The sequence below is a fragment of the Anopheles merus genome, chromosome 3L (assembly GCF_017562075.2).
Source record: "Anopheles merus strain MAF chromosome 3L, AmerM5.1, whole genome shotgun sequence".
NCBI classification, from domain to species: Eukaryota; Metazoa; Arthropoda; class Insecta; order Diptera; family Culicidae; genus Anopheles; species Anopheles merus.
Window position 1 is genome coordinate 13,370,586 of NC_054085.1, and position 20,947 is coordinate 13,391,532.

Sequence of the window (20,947 nt, forward strand, 5' to 3'; positions counted from 1 at the left end):
GTGCTAGCGATTCCAGTTACGGGGTGTTGTGGGGCATGCCGCAATAGCGTCCAGTGCTGCCAGATTGAGTGCGATTTATTTAAATGATTTTTTGAAATTTTACTATATTTCTTTTCAAAACATTTCATTTCGTTTTATTATTTTCATCGTTTACTACATTACAAAGCACGTGGTTATCGCCATCCCAGCAATCACTTAGTAACTGGATAGTGAAATGCTTACGCAGAAGAAATTATCTGATTAGGAATACTATTTCCGAGGATTTGGATTGGAAATTGGATTCCGATTTGGAATCAATCAGTATGCATTGGATTCCTACTTGAATCTAAAATCGCTTCCTTCAAGATGTTTTGCTATGTATACCTCAAACCGTTTTATGTACTCTTCAGATAATTCTTCAGTATGTGAACCGATCTTGCCTTTGCGCATAAATCTGTGATGTAAATTGCAGTTATTTTAGTACATTTTAAGAAATTAAATTAAAGCATATAACACACTCACTGAAAATTCTCCACCTTTTTGCCGGAGAGTGATTCTACTAGCTCCAAAACGCATGAGTTGTTTGCAGACTTATTGTCTGAAAAGAAAAAATGATGTTACTTATCACACAAAAACAGCTGGCCACCGGTGCTAACACTTACTCTTCATGACGTCGAACGAGAGATGATTTTCCAATGTGGCTAGGTGTTGGTCGGAGTACGTTTTGCCAAAGTATCTGCAAACACGACGTAGTACATCATCCATGTTCTGGAAGTGTGAAACATTACTGTTAAAATAATTATTGGCTTCTTCATTGGAAATCACTTGTTACCGTTTTCATCTCTTCAAAGTGAAGAAACAATATGTTCATCTCTCGCCGAACGTTCCAATAGTCGAGCGTATGCGGTATCTGCGGTCCGAACAGTATCTGATCGGTTAGGAGGGCATCGAGAAAGTCCGGCTTAGTCCCGCGATAACCGTGCAGATGGCGATAGTGGTGGTAAAAGCTTACGGAAGCATCCTTCGGATTGCGGGCACAGTAGATCAGCTTCGGGCGTACGGTCCAGATCTGTTTGGGCAGCAGTGCGATCGGCAGGTGGCACTGGATGTGTCGCGGACGGGTTGCCTTTTCCACCTGCTCGATCGTATCGCCGGGGTAGTTTAGCACGAAGGCAGAAAACCTATGGTACATATTGGGTGGAGATTTTGAATAATATTCTAATGGTTCTTCAATTTGGCAGTGGGATGTCTTACTCCAGGAATACCGAACGATCGAGCAGGTTCACCTCGGACGCTGTCCGGTAGTCGAGATCGTGGCTGATCAGCCACACCATCTCCTGCGTCCAGGTGGTCCCACACTTTGGGAAGCTCAATATCCAAACGTCATCATCGTACACCGTCAAGTGGTGAATGCGTTCCGCTTGCGTAACAAACTTCGGCGTAAGTACGCAATGCGTTGGTTTGCGAGGCTTTTCGCCGGTCGGAAGATAGCTGCCATCGTTCAGGTGCACCTCGACCGTGCTGCCGTGCATCGGTGCCTCCACAGCTTTGGCCAAAGGCGACTCCAAAGGTTTGACCGTGAACATACTAACTATTTGCTGAGAATTGAGCTCTAACAAACGATTGCTTGTGATGATCGCACTGTCGCTTCTGCGCAACTAACACTGACAGGTTCAGTGCAGTTTTGCTGCGCGAATGAATCGAACGCAGGAGAAAAACCAGTTTCTGTGTGTTTTTTGGGTGACCTTGAAGTATCACGAAGCAACAAATTCCTCCAATGTTTTGCCATTCTCAAAAAAGTACAAACAAAAAAACAAAACGCTCTCTTGTGTTGGAGCTAAAGACTCTATATGAAATCGGCGTCGTAGGTAGCAGGAGCTTTCTTTTTAGAGAATATTTGTCGCAACAATGTAGTTATATTTCACTCATGGAATTTAAAGCTGCTTCCTCGTAAATGGCGTCCAATGTAGGCGTTCAGCTTTTCGATGTATTCGCTGGACAGTTCTTCCCTGTGGGAGCCTACCATTCCTTTTCTCATGAACCTGGAGATAAGTGGGGGAAAAATTGCTTGTTGATTCTAATTAGATGTAATTTCTAATCAGATACTGTTGTTTTTGGTACAAAACTCACTGAAAGCTGTCCTTTTTGTCGTCCGTTGCCGAAATAGATTTCATCAGCTTCAACAGTATAGAATTATTGGCAGAATCATTAGCTAAAAGTGAGGAAAAAGGGTCGTACATGATTAAATGTCTTTTGTTCTTAAGTTCTTTAAAGAGCGATTTTTACTTACTTTTCATGACGTCAAACGATAGGTGCTGCTCCAGACGCAGCAGTTCTTCCTGCGTGTATGATTTTCCAAGAAACTCGCATGCTCGCTGCAGCACCGCAGCCATATTCTGTTGTTGAGTGGAAATTAAATTATCATTCAAACATTGAGCGACCTAACGACTCCTATCTTACCCGCTTCATCTCTTCGAAATGCAAGAACAGAACGTTCGGTTCGTTGCGTAGCGCCCAAAAGTCTAGCGTGTGCGGTATCTGTGGCTGAAACATAACGAGATCGTGCAGTATTGCCTCGAGAAAGGTATCCTTGGGCCCGGTGTACCCGTGCATATGGCGATAATGGTGGTAGAAACTGGTCACCATGTCTTTTGGATTCCGCGCACAGTACACTATCCGCGGTCGAACGGTCCACAGTTGCTGCGGTAGCAGTGCCATTGGCAGGTGGCTTTTAATGTGCCGCGGACGCTTCATCTGCTCCACCAGCGCGGTCGTGTTTTGCTCAAACCCGGGCACTAGAGCAGAGAATCTGAGGACATTTAGTGAAGCGATCAGAAATGTTAGGACTCAAGCAACACGAACGAAGCTTACTCGATAAAAATTGATCGATGGATTAGATTGATCTCTGAGGCGCGTTGATAGTCCAGCGCGTTATCGAGCAGCCATATCATTTCCTGGGTCCAGGTGGTGCCACATTTCGGTGCCGTTACGATCCACAAGTCGTCCTCGTACACGGTGAGGTTCCGGATGCGCTCGGCGAACTGTTTGTAGTGTTCATTTAGCACACAGTGAGCCGGTGCAGCCGCTGTTCGGCTTCCATCGCCTTTGGGGAGGTTGGACGTGTCGTTTAGATGCACTTCTACCAGTGGACCGTTGGTTGGTACCTGGACCGCTCGTGCTAGCTCGGTTGTGAGTGGTTTGTACGTGAATGTAGCCATCCTCATGGACCTACTACGGGCACTGCATCAAGTAAGGTCCGGCCCTTGCTAAGACCGTCGTATAAATAGCGAATGTTTAGTCAAAGTTGCAAGTCGATTTATCAGGTAGTAAACAACTGATAAGGCGCTAGGCTAGAAATGCGTGGCTAGACTAATAGCGGGGTGTTAGAATGCAAAAGTGCAGTTGGAGACCGGGTTTCTCTCGTTCCAGGTTCCGAGATTCATTGAATTTAATTAATGTTTTCAAACTCTGTGCCGGGCTGGAACTTTGTTGCCTCCCCCGGTGGGTTTTATTGTTCCACCTTCAAGCTGTAAATTCCCCTTCTTCCTCTTGAGTCATTGGATTGTTTTTTTTATAATGGATGTGTTTGCTGTTGTGTCTGTTTTCGTTGCAGGTTAATTCCCGCGACAGGGAAATTCAACGTCTCGGCGCACTGTTTGCCGGAGGGCGGCCAGCAGCAGCGCTTGCGAAAGATTGTTGCTACCGCGATGTGAACGAGCTCGGCCATGACGTTGCCACGCTGCAGCAGGAGAAGCTGTCACTGCAGCAGACGCTGACCGAGGCGCAGCAAACGCAGGAACGTACCGCCCGCAAGCTGAGCCGGCTGTCCGAGAAGAACCAGCAGCTGGAGAAGGAGCTGCGCGAGTTCGAAAGCGCCGCCATAAAGCTGGAGTCCGAGGCGAATCGGAAAATGCTCGAGCATGATCGCAAAAACTCGGACTTGCAGGTAAAGCTGCAGCAGTCGCAGGTTCGCGTGCGGGAGCTCGAATCGCTCCTGGAGCTGTGCGGTCCCGGTGCGGACAAGGTACGGCAGCTTTCCGATAGCTCCATATCTTCCTCCACCTGGCCGTCGGATGCAATGCTACAAACGGCACTCCAGCAAGCGACGGACGAAAAACGTCTGCTGTACAAACAGCTGAACGAAATGAAGGATCGCGAACAGTCGCTGCTGGCGGACTTTGAAAAGGTGAAAACGAAGTACACGCGGTTGAAGCAAAAATACGCCGCGCTGGAACAAACACAGCATCAGCAGCCCGTGGGCAGCGTTAGTGCCGAAAGTCAGGTGGAGCTACAATCCTTACAGTATCGGTGTAGCGATCTGGAGGAGAAGCTGCGCCGCACCAAGGAAGAGCGCGATCGGTACAGCTCGGACGCAGAGCGGCAGCGCACGGTCGTTAGTCAGCTGAAGCGGGAAAGTGTCGAAAAGGATCACGAGCTAGCGGAGCTTAAGAATGAGCTACACGCTCAGCGGAAGTCAAACCGGCCATCGACGGCCAGCCAGGGTGGTGGGGGGCGATTGCGAACGGCCGATTCGCACGGTTCGGGCCAGTCGTCACTTTCCGTGCAGGCGGCCATACACCGTATCGAGCGGGAACGGGACGCGGCTAAGAGTGAGGTCCGTCAGCTCGAGCAGGAGCGGGATGCACTGCGGGAAAAGCTAAAGCTCTCCACCCGCAGCCAGCAGGATGCGGTGGCCAAACACGAGACTGCAATCGCCGAGTACAGTGGCAGGGTAGCGACGCTGGAGGCGGAAAAGCGTGACCTCCAGGGGGGACAGGCTGCCGCCCAGATGAAGGTGAAGCTTCTGAAGGAGGAGTCCCGCGAGCTGCAGGCCCGGGTGAAGGAGCTGGAGGAGAGTTACAGCAAGCTGAAGCTGTCCTACTCACAGATGAAGTAAGTTGCAGGAAGAGGTACCTATTGAGGAATGATAACTAATTTCAATTAAATTTTGCAGAATTCTTCATGAGCAAACCGAGCGTGCCCTTGCGCAACATCAGCAACGTCTGCTAAGCACCGAAACGCAGCTTGGAACGGCAGAGAGCAAGCTTCAACGGGTAGACAGTACCGTGGAGGATGCACAGAACGAAGTTGGTCGACTAAAGGGCGAGATCAGCTTGTTGCGAGCCTCGAATGCATCTCTCGTGCGGGAAAAGGATAAGCTTTTAGTAAGTACGGGAGAAGCCTCCCGAAGGGCGCCTGTGAAAATACTGTAATCCTTACTTACACTACCTTATTTTAGACGGATTTGGACAAGAAGACCGAAAGTCTGTACGCTGCCGAAGCGGAAATTGCTGAGCTGAAGGCGAAACGGAAAGAGCTGAAATCTACAATCGATCGGATGCAGCAAAAGCTTGAGTAAGTGGGCACAGTAGATTAGGTAGTTTTATTGGTTTTATTAGAAGTATTTATTTAGTCTTTCTACTACTACACACATGACTTACATTCTATTCAGTCTACTTGCGAAACGTGCATTTAGCTTTCGTTTGCACTCTTCTTGTGCAGTTTTTTCGTTTTTGTTGTTGTGAGAACTGGGATTGTGTTTGCATTTACAGTATGATAGAAAACGCTCTTGATAGCCTCGTGTTTCGTAAACTGGTCAATTTATATCTTTTCTGCTTTATTGCACTACTTCGACAAACTGGTGCTGTGTGTTTTAGTTCGGTGAATTCGGTGAACCTTTTTACAGATGCAATCCTTATAATCCAATCCTTAATTATCCTTACACGCACACACTTAAATAGGAAAGTGAGGGATAGTGAGTAATCGATTTACAGTGAGACGACCCTCTTGGTAAAAGGATTTGCCCAGTTTGTTGTCCTATGGCACACTTGGTTGGATCAAATCCGTCGGGCACGCCCGTAAGCGAAACAGGAAAAGTGAGCGTGTGTGTGCGAAAGATGCCGGCAGTAAAGCTGATGTTATTTAAGCCAGTGAGGATAAATGGTGCTTTCTAGAAATGTGCATTTGAAGCTCTACAGATTGAGTGCATTGAGCTGGCTGATGCTGTTGCGTTATGCACAAGACGTTTATGAAAATGAGATATGAAGGAAATGGCAAAAGCTCTTCACTGCGCAATGGAAGGTTTAGCCTCAGGCGTTTTCTGTCTCCGTCGTTTGTGGTCGGCGTGGGTGGGTGATGCTGTTCAGTACTCGTCCGGGTCGGATGTGCCAAAGCCAAGCAAGCTCATGAACCACCTGCCATAAGCAATGGGTGAATCGAGATGACAAGATTGTGAAAAGAAGAAAGTAAGGACAATGAGAAATGAGGTGTTAGAAACACACAGAAACACACAAATGTACACGCAAGGGGGAGGGATGGGTTGTGGTGTAGTAGACAGGATGGGGTATAAGGGATGACTCGTTAGGACAGTGGAAGTGTTAGGTTTCCGGGTGCGCGGGAGTGTAGATGGCGCCGTTCGTTCAAGTACCTGGCAATGCCGACGCTGGGCGCCTGGCACCCGATCACTCCGTTGGCCAGCGGCTGCTCGTACGGCGTGTAGCCCGGCCGGCAGGCGCACGCCGCCGACCGGATGCGCGTCGGTATCTTCTTCGGCTCCAGCCACTGGCCCGGGCCGCACGGTCCCCGCGTGTACAGCTTAAAGCACTGCCGGTTGACCTCGACCATGTCGGGCGTGCTGTCGCAGGCGCTCTGCGGTATCTGGTCCGCCTCGTCCGTGCACGATTGGTCCAGGTTCGAGATGACGCCCGAGCAGCCGCACATCCCATTGTACGAGATGCCGTCCAGCGACGGGCGGGAGGTAAAGTCAAAGATGACCACCTGGTGCAGGCTGCACGGTCCCTGCGCACCGATGCGGTAGCACGTTTTCTCCTGCGGAAAGTACAGCCGCCCCTTTTCGCACGGATTGGGCGTGCACACGTTCGGCTCGGTTACGAACGAACCGAACTCGCACGGCCCCTGCGTGTAGAGCTTGTAGCAGTAGCCGTCCTTCCACTGGACGTACCCGTCCTTGCAGCGACACTCCGCCTTCAGCCCGCTGCTCGGCCCGTCCGAGTGGCGCTTGCTGTCCGCGACGATGAACGTGTGCCCGAATGGGCACGGCCCTATCGTGCCCAGCTCGTAGCACTGGTTGGTTTCGTTGTGGTAGTGGGGCAACCGCTCGTGGCAGGCGCACTTGCGCGAGGGAAGAAACAGCTCACCCGTACCGAGGCAGGGCCCTTTGGTGAAAAACTCATGGCAAGTTTCGGTATCCTCGTGGAAGTAGTTGCTCAGATCGCCCTCATTTTCGCACTGTTGTTGTTGTGTTGAGAAGAGAAGGAAGATGCACTTTAGTGAAGGGAATTGTTTCGAACTACGCTTGAAATGGGAGCTTACCTTGCAGCGTGCGATTCCGTTGTTATCTAGACTGATAAGCTTCCCCTTCGGGCAGGGTCCTTTGGTGTGTATCTGGTAGCATTTGTTGTCCTGCGGCCAGTAGATCATTCCGCTGTCACAGATTTCCGTCGACTTGCAGACACCCCAGCGTTGTTTCGGTCTGTAAGAAACGAATCGGAATATGTGAGCATTATGAGGAATGACGTGAGCTAGAATTTGGACCAGTTTTCCCCCCTTGTTGTTTGCTTACATGGCACTCCTTCCCGCCGAATCGGCGATTGGTGCAAAGTACTGGCCAAAGTCGCACGGACCGCGCTCGAACAGTTTGTGGCACTTTTTGGTGAGGGGCGACTGGGCGGTACCGGGCGGGCAGCGACACTCGGCGGTCGAGCCGAGCCCGGTCGAGCCGGCCCCGACCGGGCTGAGCTCCATCGTGTCCGGGCACGGGTAGCCGAGCTGGAAGATCTTGAAGCAGCGCTTGAGCGGCGGCCAGTAGAGCAGCTGCCAGCCGCCCGGCTGGCTAGCGCAGGGGTTCTTGTTCGGGTCGCTCCATGGCGGCGGCACGATGGCGGCCAGCGTCGTCGCTTGCAGGTTGTAGAATGTCAGCAGGATACACATCCATACGGATGCATGCCTCATCACAGTGCTGGTTTGGTAAGGGGAAGGAGGAAAAAGAATGGAAATTTGGTAATTATTGGAATTATTGCTCTCAACGATACACTCGACGCTCTATCAGTCTTAAGTGATGCTATGTGCATGTTTTCTAGTCGCCTGTTTATTTGAATTGTATGCGTGATAGCTGACAATAGAGCATCTAAAGGTCGGGGGACATTGCCCGCACTCCGTAGTGTAATTTCGATTTTCACTAGCGCATCTGGCGGCGGCTGACCGAAGCATTTTGCCAAACAATTTGGAGCCGCTCCAGAAAATACGTTAATTTGCAATTTGTTTCACTTAAATCGGAGAAGAACAGTTTTGTAAAACGTAGATACACATGTTTTGCACGCATTGCATCCATTTTTGCAATGTAAAACGATGGAAAAACTACTTAATTTTGAGATCCGGCATGATCATTCCCTCGATGATCAAAAAGAGCTTCCACTAGCCGCCGTCAGATGCGCTAGTGAAATTCGAAATTACACTACGGAGTACGATCAATGTAGCCCGGCCTTAAAGGTCGGGGGACATTGCCCGTTAAACTATTTAGAGCCGCTTCAGAAAATATGTTATTTTTCCATATTTTTTACTTAAACTGGACTGGAAAACCTTTGTAATTGATAGGTGAATATGTTGTGCAAGTATTACACCCATTTTAGTGTCGAAAAATGATGAGAATAATGCTTTATTTTGAGATCCGGCACGATTATTCCCTCGATGATCAAAAAGAGCTTCCACTAGCCGCCGCCAGATGCGCTAGTTAAAATTCGAAATTACACTAGCGAATACGGACAATGTCACCCGGCCTCAAAAGCCTAAATCGCCCTAAAGACAGAGAGAGAGAGAGGATTCAAATGTTCATCTTCAATCTCAATCTCACAGCAGGCAAAAGGATTGGTTGTTAAGTGCCATTTGTAAAGTGATAAGATGGTTCCCCCTGGCTTGACGGACCGTAGCACCATTTTCAGCATCGATTTGTGAATTTGGAAGGTTCATTTAAGCTAATATCGCTGATTGTACCACATTGCCGCCGGACGATGATGCATAAATTTCCATCCATTTGAAGCCGACGCTCAGCATGCGTCTTAACGCGCGCTGCCTCCGATATCTTGCTGTGTTATTGGCCATCGCCCGCTCGATCGCGCTCGAGTGTTCCATATAAGGTGGCGCTACGCGGCGGTGGCCCACAGCAAAACAAACATCTGTTGATCTCAATTTTTGACAGAAGTAGTTTTTAAATACCGGTTTTTAATGTTTTTTTTTGCTTGCTTATACTCGATTGTGGTACACGATGCGTCCCGGAGGAAAGTGAATGTGTTGGTGGGTCGGTGACCATTGCCCAATAGCAATCCCGCGTGCCATTTCGCACGGCTGGTGGTGGCCTACATTTCGAATCTTGCACTATCGTGCCGTGCTCCCCAGAGGGGTTTTCCCGTTGGTCCAGATGCATGCTCCCGCAAAAACAGAACAATGCTGTGCGTAATATTTACGAATTTCGGTGCACGGTTGTCGCTTTTTATCTGCGCTAATTCGCACCACCCCCCATGCCACGCAAACGGGCTTAACTCAGTTTGTTTGCCATTTTGTACGTTGTTGTCATCTGCTCCAGTTATTATGCAATCTGAGTGGCAGCGAGATGTGGGGTTTTGTTTGGCGTTTTTCATTCCATTTTTTGTTTGATCTCGTCGTCTGCCTCCGTGTTCCGATGCTTAAATGCTTAAACGAGCCTGCTACGCATGGAGTGAACGGAGAAAATGGCTGTGGCGCAGGCGTATCGTTTATTACCGGTAGTAAACTGCAACAGCGCAGTTTCAAGGCCATGGGTTCGGAAGCCGTTAAACTGTCCGTCAGCTCCACACCCGGTCATGCAGGTTTTGCTGCGCGACGATCGATGACCGTGTGTGTGTGTCATAAATAAATCATGAGGGTGTTTCATGTGATGCTGCCGGCTTGGTTCCAATTATGCGCCTCAATGCTCGTAAGTGAATTGTTTTCGTAATTACTTTTACCACCAACCACAGCAATATAGAACAGAATGTAATTTAATCTTTTTCTTTTCATTTTTAGTGTCGTTTCGTGTACGAAAAAGGTAAAAAAATGGAACACTTGAGCAGTTGCACGTCAGTCTTACGTTTCTGGTGGTAACGACAGGATATGTTATAACCACATGGAAATACTAGACTTTTGGTGGCTGGCTGTAACGGAGTGTGGTGATTGTTTCTTTACCACCCCAAACACTGTTCCGCTGTCAAACGCACTAATATCGTTGTCATTGTTATTGGCGCGTTTGCTTAGGAAGTGTGTGTGTGTAGTGGTAGCATGGACACGATCCGCTTGTCGCTAATAGTGACTGCTAAATCTACGACTGCTGACAACTTGATTACAGTCCTCTGTTCCAACGAGCGATGACGTAAAACGGGCATTACACGCACAGCATTAGTTAGGACCAGATCTCACAGCTTTCAGTGCCAAATCAGTGCGTTTGCCTACGCCTTTAGGTAGATTTTTTTTATGTCTAAAAGGGCAAACTACTTTTGGAGCAAGCGTTAAAAGCGCTATGATAAATTGAAAATTAAAATCTTCATCATCATCATGCCCAATGGTTCAAATGTAACCCGGAAGTTGTAGTTACCGTCCTCCCCTGACGGTTGCGAACAATTGCGCGTTAGCAAAGGCTGTCAATACTCACACAATCAAAGCCGGTTCGAGGCTTCCACAGATGTACTATTTGTGAGGTTTCCGGAATGGTGGTACACCACTGGTTTGGTTTTCGGTTGTTACATAATTTCAACCACAAAGGGAACATCCTAACGAGATATACCCTATCGGGTCAGTCTCCCAGTGGGATAGGGCAGATCTGTGTGGAGATCGCATGGTTCGATCTCTTGTTCGAGTACCTTGTTTGAGATGGCGTTCATCATCAGCATCATCATCACCATCGAACGGTTGGATGCGTCCGTTCATTTTATAACGCTGTGAAGAAAGACAACACTTTACACGCGCGCAGAGGTTGAATGTTTTCTTTTATGACCCAGCGGTTTGTCGATCGTCTCCTCCTCGCCCGAGTGCAATCAACGACCATTTCTGAAGCTTGTGGGGTTTAGCGTTTAAAGACCTCCGCCCCATCATCGGAGCGCACGTCACTCGTCAAAGACACGAATCGTACCAAAACCGATCCCACATGACATCGATCGGCAGCGACCGGCGGCGCCGGTGGTGGTACATCGTTTTCCATCGCGTCTAGGGGGAGGCCTCCGGCGTGACCTACAAATCTTGGCACCAATTGAAGAGTGCGACGGCGATAAAAAAAGGTTACGCAATCCGACGGTGCTTGCTGCTGGTGGCTATATGGTGTGGCTCTTAGTTTCGAAATTATTGTCATCATCATTCCAGACCAGAGTAAAGCTGCACGGGGGCGAAAGATCGTGTGATGATAGAAATGTGCAGAAAGGCGCTCCTGTGTTGAAGAGAGCTCTCTGGAGCGGAGTTTTCCCACTGATTAGTCGCACACCTGATGCAACTGAAGGTGAATGAGCTTGGAAGTCGCCACCTCGGGAGCTCCGAAAAAACAGTTTCGGGAACTAGTTAGTACGTTCCCAGACAAACAATGGACTCTTCTCCATTGCTCTTACATCCTACCGTTCACAGCAAGGAAGGCTGGCACGTGCCGTTGGCATTTAAACAGCAACACAAAACTGGGAGCGATGTGGAAAAAAATGCTCGTAATTCTTCAACTCCAATGACCCAGATCTTGCTTTAACCGTAATGGTAATGCTCTCTTAATCTCGCAGGAGAAGTAGAACTGCTCCAAAAGCAATCATTTCTACTTTCCGAACGGCCTTGGAGGCAATGGTTTTTTTTTTACGATTATAAAAAGTGGTTGGTCTAAGGCATGGAATCCAAGTGAGGGGGCGCTCAAGCACTCAACAATTAAAAAGCAGCTTATGCAGATTAGACAATTCTATAAATTACGTCCAACGTAACGATTTCGCGACTGGTTTTTAATGAGATTTATTGCATGACGATCGTGTCCCACACTTCAAATGTTCCGCGGGCGCACATCGACAATTAGCGAACGTCGCTCGTGGGAAAGCAGCTGCGCGAGGAGACATTTCGCAATTCTTAGATGTTTTGTAGATTAAATAAGATAAAAAAGTATGTTAAAACGCATGTTTTTTGTTGTTTTATAGCAGAGTATCGTCGTCACCTCCGGAAGTTATTTCTTTTCGGGGAAGGGCGAGAACAAAACCACATCAATAACTAAACCATTCGGCTTAGTCTGCTGATGACTTCAAAAGTGTTAATATCGCGCTCCATGGACACGACGCCGCTGCAAGTGATTATTAAAACCGCAAATTATTTACACCAGCGTGGAGCGCCAGCTTGCCGGTGGGTGCCTCGCTATCGCAGATATTATTAGATCCGGTGGTCAGTCAATGATGGTTTTCCGGTTATGCTTTTCTGCGCTCAGATTACAATAATGGTTTAGTCATCGTTTGTTTGGTTGATGTAATAGCCGTTCCATCGGTTGCTGCACACATTTGGGTGCGATTAAGGGGAAATTAATGCTGTACTTTCTCCAAACAAAAATGTTTGTTCCTTCTACTCTTCGCACATCGCCGATTGTGTCCCAATACACAACAATCGGTGTCACGTTTAGAACTCTCACTTTAATAGGTGCTCGTTTTTTTAAAGACGGATTGATTTTTGTTCCGGTTGAATGTGTCACCCACCTGCACCAGGGAAAAGGGGATGTGCACTCTATAGGGTGTTTGTTTGATTTACGGTTCCAAACGACATTTGTATCGTCTCGCGGGGTGAGATAATCGTCACGGATCGCCTCGCTAGACGGGGAGGCAAAAAAAAAAACATCGCTTTTCCTTTCCTTTTTTGCAATGGCATCGGTCTCCCTGAACCACTGTGACATTTTAAAGGGCGCAAAATGGGTTTGGTGGACCTTGGTGTGTGCCTGTGAGAGACACAATGGATATGGCATGACCGTAGAGACCGTGTGACTGATGGGAAGTTGTTTTAAGCGGTGTCTCGCTTGAATTTGCAATTCACGCGGACTCCTCCGGATTGGGGCGGAAAGAAGCGGAAAGCGAGAGGGAAATGAGACGCAGCAGCTGACAAGGCTACGGTGCTGGTGGTTGCGTGTCCATGACGGTGTTAGATGATGTCAGAGCACCACGGAAAGGTACGATTCTTTGAAATCTTGGTTTTCCCATGCAGCTGTAGGAAGAATTATACCTTCGAGAGTCGCTCAATTCCGTTTCCGTTTTGCCTGTATAGTGGGCAAATTATGATTTAAATGGAATGGTATTTTTTGTGTGTCCGCTGATATCCGCTGATATTGAGGCAAGGGTACGGGAGTGAGGTCAACTAGTAAAACACGGCCACGTGGGGTGCGAGTGAAAGCTGCGCGTTTGGCAGTAAATCTTTAATTCGCTTCTCCTCGCTACTGCCCGAAGGATAGTTAAATGCTGTGGTCTTGTTTGTTTTGTATGTGTGTAGAAAAAATAGACCACATCGAGGAAGTAGTAGCGTTTTGTGTAAAAAACCACATATGTGCTCTTTCTCCCGTACCCTCATTTCTACATTTGTTTGTCCAAAGTGCAATGAAGCAAGCAGAAGCGAGGTGTATGTGATTATTTAATTCACTGTGCTTTAAGCCTCAGGGTAATCAATAATTTACCGCATGTACAGTGTGATAATCCAGCTCGAGCGGAAGAAGGGGGTTTAATCTGGTAAATCGTACCTGTTTTTCCACAGCTGTTCACTGTTGCTCACCTAGTTTCCTCGGTGCAGCGGGGGAATGGAAGCTATAAAACCCTCCAAACGTACAGGTATCGTACACAGTAGTGCGCTCGTCAGCTTCCCTGGAAAGCGAGAGAGGAACCGGTGCCTTCCAGCGCCTTCCCCCACTGACATACAAACCAAAAAAACGGGGGGAGTTCACTGGACGGAATTTGCAATCTGTGGCACAGAGTTTGAACTTTCAAATTGCCAAAGAAATGGTACACGTTGTGCTACACCGGGCTAGGAAGGGAACGTGGGTTACGTCAGCGCGCGCCGTTCCTTGTGGGAGAGCCTTCTCTAGGAAAGCTTTAGCAGCTGTTTTGTTTTGTCGCCTAATAGCCTTTTTCCAAAGCACAGTTTATAGTGCTTCCGCAGCATCATGGCCATGGAAAAACGTTGTGCGGTGAGGTGCCAAAGTGTACTGCGCACCGATTGCACGTGTGTGCAATTGTGGCGATTGAAAATGTCACTCCCGCGGTGGCACTTTTCCAAAGAAAAAGCTTGCATTCTCCTACTCTCTCGCTCTCTCTCTCTCTCGCCCTAGAAGAGCTTCCCCTCTTTGGGGTTCATTGGGGGGATGAAACAAGTTTCGTTTCGGTTGCATATTCCAAATCGACCTAGTGTACACACGAGCCTGATGCCGCCGGTCTGGTGCAATTACATAATCGTAAACGCACACACAGCCACACACACACACACATACCACATACACATGCATTCATTGGAGAAAATTGTAAACGAGGCGGCTAGCGAAGGAGTGCCGCCAACTCAACTCTTTGGACGGAGAAAGCAACATACAAGCAATGATGATAGCAACAATGCTGAAACATGTGCGCGCGCTTCTTGTGGAGTCAAATGTGTTTGCAAACAAAAGAAATAAAACGGAAGACTGCATGCGCGCGACGGTAAGCGACGAACCTTTTATGCAAATGCAGAAAAAGGTGTCAAATCGAACGGGCTGCGATTCTTTGGCAGCGATTCTTCGATTGACATATTTTATACCGCCGCACCACGAGGAAAGTGCAACGACTCGAAAGTGGGATATAGGATATGACGCAGCGTGGTGGTACGTTTTAATGCTACAGCATTTCACGATGCACGATGTATGGTAATGCGATCACTTGATCACGGTTTTTCGGTGTGGGCTTTGCCCTTTGGTTTGATTCGTTCTCCAATCGTACGATTAAAGCTCTATTGTCGTACAGCAGGGCTAGAGACAGCTCTGATTGAAAGGCACGGTACAACGGTTAAATAATGTAACCGTAAACCGGTTCTCGTTGAAAACGAATTCAGACGACTCGATCGTCGTCATCTCGTTTTCATGCTTCGGAGTTACATTGGAAGATGATTGAAGACGTGTCTCCGATTGGGAGCGGTCGGGGATTTGTTGCAAAAAACTGACATACACACAAAAGGTTCGTCGCTTGATGCTCCGCTTTGGTTTTTCTTTGGGCGATTCGGCTCGCAAAACTATATTCACTCTCCCTCTCGCGTGCCTTCAATGTCGAATCAGAGCTGCAGCTTATTGAATATTGTTACCATTTTGGTGTTATTGCTTTCTTCCGTTTACCGCTCTTCATTTTGCATCATTGTTCGTGTGTTGCATTGCATAAAAGTCACGATTGATGATTGCATCTTGAGAAGTAAAAGAAGAAGAGTTTTTTTTTGCCGAAGATCGTTTGTAGTATCGGTGCGGTCTGTGCGGTTCTCCCGAGTTCCCTCTTGGTTGCCAATTATTATGAGGCCTTGGTTTTACCGGTACAATGGAAACAAAAAATGAGGTAGAGGTTGGCAAATGCAACACCAGCAGCGTGTGGTGGTTCCGAATCGAATATTGAAGCGGCTCGTTCCGAAAAAGATTTTGGTTGCTTTGCGGTTGCCGGGCTGCATAAGGCCTCCTGACCATGGTCATGGATGGCGGTTACGAAATCAGTCAAAGAAAAGTGTAAAAGGGGGAGGGGAAAACGGCTGGAGAGAAAAAAGTGTCTGTCCGCCAAAGCTGCAGTGAGTGTTCGGAGTGATCGGAAATTGCTCAAATGCATGTTGTGGGGGTAGTAAAAAAGGAAAGAAAAGCCTTCACATCCGTTTGGTAATTGCGATGGAAGATGGGTTTTGACGATCGATAATTTCTATCGATCGCAATAATTATTAGCGAAGATGATACTGTCTGTGAGTGTTCAGGCAAAAATTTAAGCAAAAAAGGGTCTGAAATTGATTGTGAGTAAGATTTACTGTGATAAGGGCGAGTGTCAAGACTAAAGGATAGAACAAATCCAATTGAAAAGATGGGAAATCGCATTAAATAATGTTATGTAGCATTTTTGCTGCTACGATGTGTGTGTCGCATGTGAGACTGGAACTAAGGACCGACAGCGTATCAGACCACGAACTTACCCGCTGCACCGAATTGATGCTATCGACAGTGAGACTTTCCATATAGAACTGTATCGTCCGTTGCACTTGTGTCAATTATAACGCTTTAGTGACCTTTCTATCTGCACACGTTTCTCTGCGGGGCAATGACAATGAATCTTTCACTTGCGTGTGTGCGGAAATTATGCATGCCATGCCCTGTAAATTACAGCAGGTGGATTGATAGTCAAGGCTATCAATGTACGCGGTACTGCGCGTTACGTATGCTGGTAGCGTTGGATGAATGTTACAGAAGAAGTACAAACAATACCTTCACAACTCATACACTAGTGCATCACGCATGTGATACCTTTTGCTTACCGTGAAGTGTAATGTATGTTTAGTGTCTCTCATTGTCAAACAGATGTTAGATGTTGCTGGCGGCTTATGGTGACAAAAAACGTGTGCTTCTACAGCCGGCTAAACAAGGGCACCGGCGTGCCGCCAACACGGTCATTCCCCGTTGACAGACTACTTTGCGCAATACGGGGTAGACGGCGTGATGTGTCGTTGTGATGGTACCAAGGCGTAATAGTGAGGGTGTTTATTTTGATTGTCAAGTTTGTACGTTTTGTTTCCTTGGCTCTTGTATCGGGCACGGATTTTAGGTGGGAGAAATTTTAAATTACAACCCATGTCAAGGTACGGTAAATCATGCACGCGATTGGTGAAGGTTGCATTTGCGGGTTTTTATTTGTTAATGTTTCGTGTCTGACTAAGAACTGAAGGATAGGGGCGATTGCACTGTAGGATCGCACGGGCGACAGTTCAAGGAAGAAGCATGAACTATCACAACATCACTGCGAACGGTGTGATGAAATCATCGAGAAAGTGTGTTATCCGCAAGGATTTCCGTTCAAGGTAAAGTGATGTTGTTGTGTTGTGAGTAAATGAGCAATAATTGTTGTTAATACCAATATAAAACACGTCTCAGGTTGCTTCTCAAACTATCCAAAAGCTACTTAAAGTGGCAAACAAATCCACGAAAAAACGAACACCATAATTGCTGCCATGTTGTTGATTGATTTGATTTTGAATGCGCACAAACTGTGCCACTGTGCATTGCAGCATAATGTTTTTTGTTGTTCAAATGTGCCGAACATAGTTGCGCGGCTTTTTCAATTAAAGGTTTGAAATAATACGGCCTTGTTCATTAACGAATCGGTCGTGCTGTCGGTGCTGCTACTAGTTTAGCGCCGCATCGAAAGGAAAATGAAATGAAACGAAACGGTAGCATTAGCAATGGCGGTTTCTGTTTGCCTGACGCTAAGTGAAATAGAAATTAAAAATTCGTTTTACACCGCATGATGATGGGGGAGTCTTCATTATGGACAGTTTCTTCAATCGAACCTCGTTTAGTGTTTGGGTAAAGCTGCACCTAGCAAGCGAGCCAGGGAAATGGTTGCAGAAGAGAGAGGGTTACAAATTTGTTTGTTTGTTTTGTTCAGCCCGCTGTGCAACTAGCTCTCATTAACAACAAATGTTGCATTGCACGAAGATGCATTGCGGCAACGGACATGTTGAGCATACAAGCCTCTCCTCCCGCCTGAACATACTTCACCATCACCACCACCACCACAGGCGTGTCTCTCGGCAAGCTGCTGCATTAAAGCTTTCCCAATGTGTGTGCGCTGAACAACAAATCCGATCGTGGCGGAGGCGTTCATCATTTGAAAGGTAGAGGAGGATCGTCAATAATTTTCTTCATCTCTCGTGTTGCGGCACCAGCAGCATCAGTTTCTTAAACGATACGTGTCTGATGAGGCGCACATTATGTGGGGGAAAGCCATACATTTGGCAAGCACGTGTTGAGCGTTTCGTTTTCCTAGACATTGCACGTGTGCAGCTCGAGCAGAACCTCGCGTTTATGTGCAACTGCTATGGCGGCTAATCGTTTCTCTGACACACGAAACCGGGCGAATCTTGCCACAGATGAAAGTAATTATGTCGAGTGTGCTTGCATGTTTGCCGTTTTTTTTTCGGAGTGGTTCTCGATTTTTGTAATCGTGTTCGATTTGGAAAGTGAAGTGTGAAAAGTGAGCAATCAGCAGCAATCCTTTTATTTTCAACGTTTCGTCTGGTGCTGTTGAAATGGCAGCTCGATTTCTAAATAGATTGAAAGTGATTGTATATCGCTGTGAGCAGTAGGGGAGTTTGTGTTCTTGTGATCTATAGAGAGCTTTTTAATGGCAAACAATTTGTCACTTAAAGGCTTGCAATTTGTTTGCTCTAACGTTAATAGAGAAAGAAAGATCTCCATTACTCAACCAAGTGGTATGCAAGTATACCAAGGTGATAATTAATGCTAATCAATTCAAGCCATCGGACTTTACCTGGGCTTTCCATCGACTTTTTTGCCTCTCTCTATTGGCGAGGGGAAGACAGTTCCATGTGTCATGTGCGCGAGATCGGCGAGCCGCATCGTTCTAGCCGAACGGTGTTTTACCTTTGCGCGACATGGTGCTCGTTGGAACGTTGGCGTAAAAAGGAGTTTATTTACAATCCCAGACCTTGCTTCGCTTAGGTCTTTGAACCGTTTGCTTTGTTTGCACAAGCGCGCACTGTCTGTGGCACGTTTCCGGAGGTGTGTTAGAATGGGTTCCCGGCGACACCAGTCCCCCACGGGTGTGTGTGTGTGTGTGTCACCTTAATGGATGGTAATGAAATGCTTCATTTGAAACCCGTTTGCTACGTGTGAGTCATGTGCCACAAAAAAGAGGTGATCAATCGCCATAATTAATCAAAAGACTTTGACTACGAAAGATCAAGCGACGAACCGTGGACAGAAGATGGGGAACAAGTGATGCTTAAAAAAGGCTGTAAGAGAATAGAACCAACCAGCTGTACTTACGTATTTATTATAGCACATGAAACATGCAAAAGAAGCACCGACAATCCTGCGCGCTGCGTTTGTTGCTTCTGTTTGGCACCGCAAATGCTCTCCGGTTGGTGATTTATACTTTATTCTTTTTTAGATGAACATTAAACAATGTGGAAAACTTGTTACACTAAAGCACCTACTATCACATGCTTTGGTTGCACTTTGCCTAATTAGCGGTACAAGAAACGATCGCTTCTTTGATCACTTGATCACCGTGTACGGGTTTCTTGCGCACGGTGAGCGTATTGACCGTGACGTTTCAATCGCTGCTCGATCACACTTTGCACAGCACACACGCATAAGAAGTTGAATGAAACGGAATCTTAACCATTTGCCAGATTTACGCTGTACCCTTACACCCCGTGTTCCGTTGACAGTTGGGCGCACACACAAGCACACACACAACAGGTAGTCGTCGGTCGATGCACAGAACCATACACCTAAAGGCACGTACACTGCGCTAGGCACACGGAAGACACTGGATGGTCAGAATGCAGGGCTATAAGACCAAGATGATTCCTTGTGGGGTGTGCGGTTGAAAGGGATCATCACCACACTACGATGCGGCGGCGGCGGCAGCGGGTACGCTCTGTCAGGCGGTTGAAAACCTGTTTAAGGATAACTTCATGATCTTCAACCGTCGTTAGGCGTGTTTGGATAGAACTTTTCTCTTTGTTACAGCCGCGCAGAGGAAGAAAGAAAATCCTTCGCTCATAATCGAGGATCAAATTTTGACGTATAAAACTGTTTCAAAATTCTGCAACTAATCCATGAAACGATCACAACGGTTGGACGAGCTACAATCACGCAATGTATCCGTTGCTGGTTACCACTTTGCCACCAAATCCAACCGACCAACCCAAAAACGTGCACGATCGCAACGGACGCAAGGCACAAGCGAGACTGCGAGATCCGTGGCAGAGCGCAGCGTACGATCGGTCCGCTTCTCGTCGGGCGGTTGGTGTTTCTTCGGTGGTGGTAAACGTCACTCGTCGAAGCACACTCGTCGGGAGTTGTGCCCGCTTCGTCGTCGCGTGTGTAGCATCTATTGTGAAAGACGGTATCAAAGCGAACCTGCCGATGAGAGAGAGAGAGAGAGAGAGAGAGCGAGAATGAGAAAATGAATTTATGTTTGTAAAACGCATATGTTTCAAGGGCGGAAGGAGAAGGAGAGAGAGAGCATAAAGATCGGACATGAAGGTTTGATGGATGTATGAGAATAAAAAAAGGTTGTGGATAGATGAGCAAAAATATGAAGTACAGTCCAGTACGGGGGAGATGAAGGAAATTCTCGTGGCAAAGAAGCTGTCTAGACGAGCAGCCAGACTCGACGAGCCAGACGAGCCAGAGGAAGAAAGACAAGCAGAACGAAGCATAAGAGTCAGCCGCAGATGCTACTACGAGAGTAGCAGACACGACGCTGAGAGTAAAAGTTAAAAGGAATTTTTTACGTTTTTTTCTTGATTGGAGATACGATCGAAAACTGATTTTACAGTTACGATCAATACTCCTTTGAAGCACGCTTGAGAATGATCCAATAGAATTGTTGTAGCAAACGGGATAAAAGATTATAGAAAGGGTCGGCATATCTGTTCTGTATCTCATTCGCGTTTATATTTCCATTCATTACGTGTGGTGGTAACCCTTCGGAGAGCTTCAAATTTCGCCTAAAACTCTAATGCGTGCTTTCTGTGATGTAACCGTATTTACGCTTCGCCTGTCGTTGGATTAGGTTTTGCAGGAAGAACATTTCACAAGGGAGAGATGATTTAACGTTACTTCCGATGCTGCCAAAGCGCGCGATAATCGGCGATTGCGAAATTAATCGATTTTCCCTGTCCATTTTTGGCGGTCCTCTCTTCGGCCGTTTGTTATGTCGCGTGAGTT

The 20,947-nt window shown here is 47.2% G+C and overlaps 4 protein-coding genes across 7 annotated transcripts in view; 1 reads left to right on the forward strand and 3 right to left on the reverse strand.

Annotated features, from left to right (window-relative positions):
• Positions 1–20,947, forward strand: part of LOC121600078 (centrosomal protein of 135 kDa) — a 34,355-nt gene that overhangs the window by 8,658 nt on the left and 4,750 nt on the right. For both annotated transcript variants that reach the window (XM_041928377.1, XM_041928378.1), the window contains exons 4-6: positions 3,593–4,872; positions 4,934–5,144; positions 5,219–5,334. In XM_041928377.1, coding sequence (XP_041784311.1) covers positions 3,593–4,872; positions 4,934–5,144; positions 5,219–5,334 — 1,607 coding nt within the window. The remainder of the gene's footprint in view (positions 1–3,592; positions 4,873–4,933; positions 5,145–5,218; positions 5,335–20,947) is intronic.
• On the reverse strand, positions 85–1,645 carry LOC121600087 (luciferin sulfotransferase-like). The gene is made up of 5 exons (XM_041928389.1): positions 1,234–1,645; positions 812–1,160; positions 642–747; positions 502–577; positions 85–433 (listed from the first exon to the last, which is right to left on the reverse strand). The coding sequence occupies exons 1-5, from the start codon at positions 1,563–1,565 to the stop codon at positions 316–318; spliced, it is 981 nt and encodes a 326-aa protein (XP_041784323.1). The 5' UTR covers positions 1,566–1,645; the 3' UTR covers positions 85–315.
• LOC121600085 (luciferin sulfotransferase-like) lies at positions 1,806–3,218 on the reverse strand. Of its 2 annotated transcripts, none has more exons than XM_041928385.1 (5): positions 2,851–3,218; positions 2,440–2,788; positions 2,270–2,375; positions 2,110–2,191; positions 1,806–2,021 (listed from the first exon to the last, which is right to left on the reverse strand). In XM_041928385.1, the coding sequence occupies exons 1-5, from the start codon at positions 3,201–3,203 to the stop codon at positions 1,901–1,903; spliced, it is 1,011 nt and encodes a 336-aa protein (XP_041784319.1). In that variant the 5' UTR covers positions 3,204–3,218; the 3' UTR covers positions 1,806–1,900. The 2 variants fall into 2 exon arrangements, with proteins under 2 accessions (XP_041784319.1, XP_041784320.1); XM_041928386.1 differs by having other exon boundaries at positions 1,970–2,056.
• LOC121600080 lies at positions 5,366–20,332 on the reverse strand. Of its 2 annotated transcripts, XM_041928381.1 has the most exons (5): positions 19,031–20,331; positions 7,562–7,957; positions 7,312–7,471; positions 6,407–7,227; positions 5,366–6,173 (listed from the first exon to the last, which is right to left on the reverse strand). In XM_041928381.1, exons 2-5 carry the CDS (start codon positions 7,948–7,950, stop codon positions 6,122–6,124), a joined length of 1,422 nt encoding a protein of 473 aa, XP_041784315.1. In that variant the 5' UTR covers positions 7,951–7,957; positions 19,031–20,331; the 3' UTR covers positions 5,366–6,121. The 2 variants fall into 2 exon arrangements, with proteins under 2 accessions (XP_041784315.1, XP_041784314.1); XM_041928380.1 differs by having other exon boundaries at positions 5,366–7,227; positions 19,031–20,332.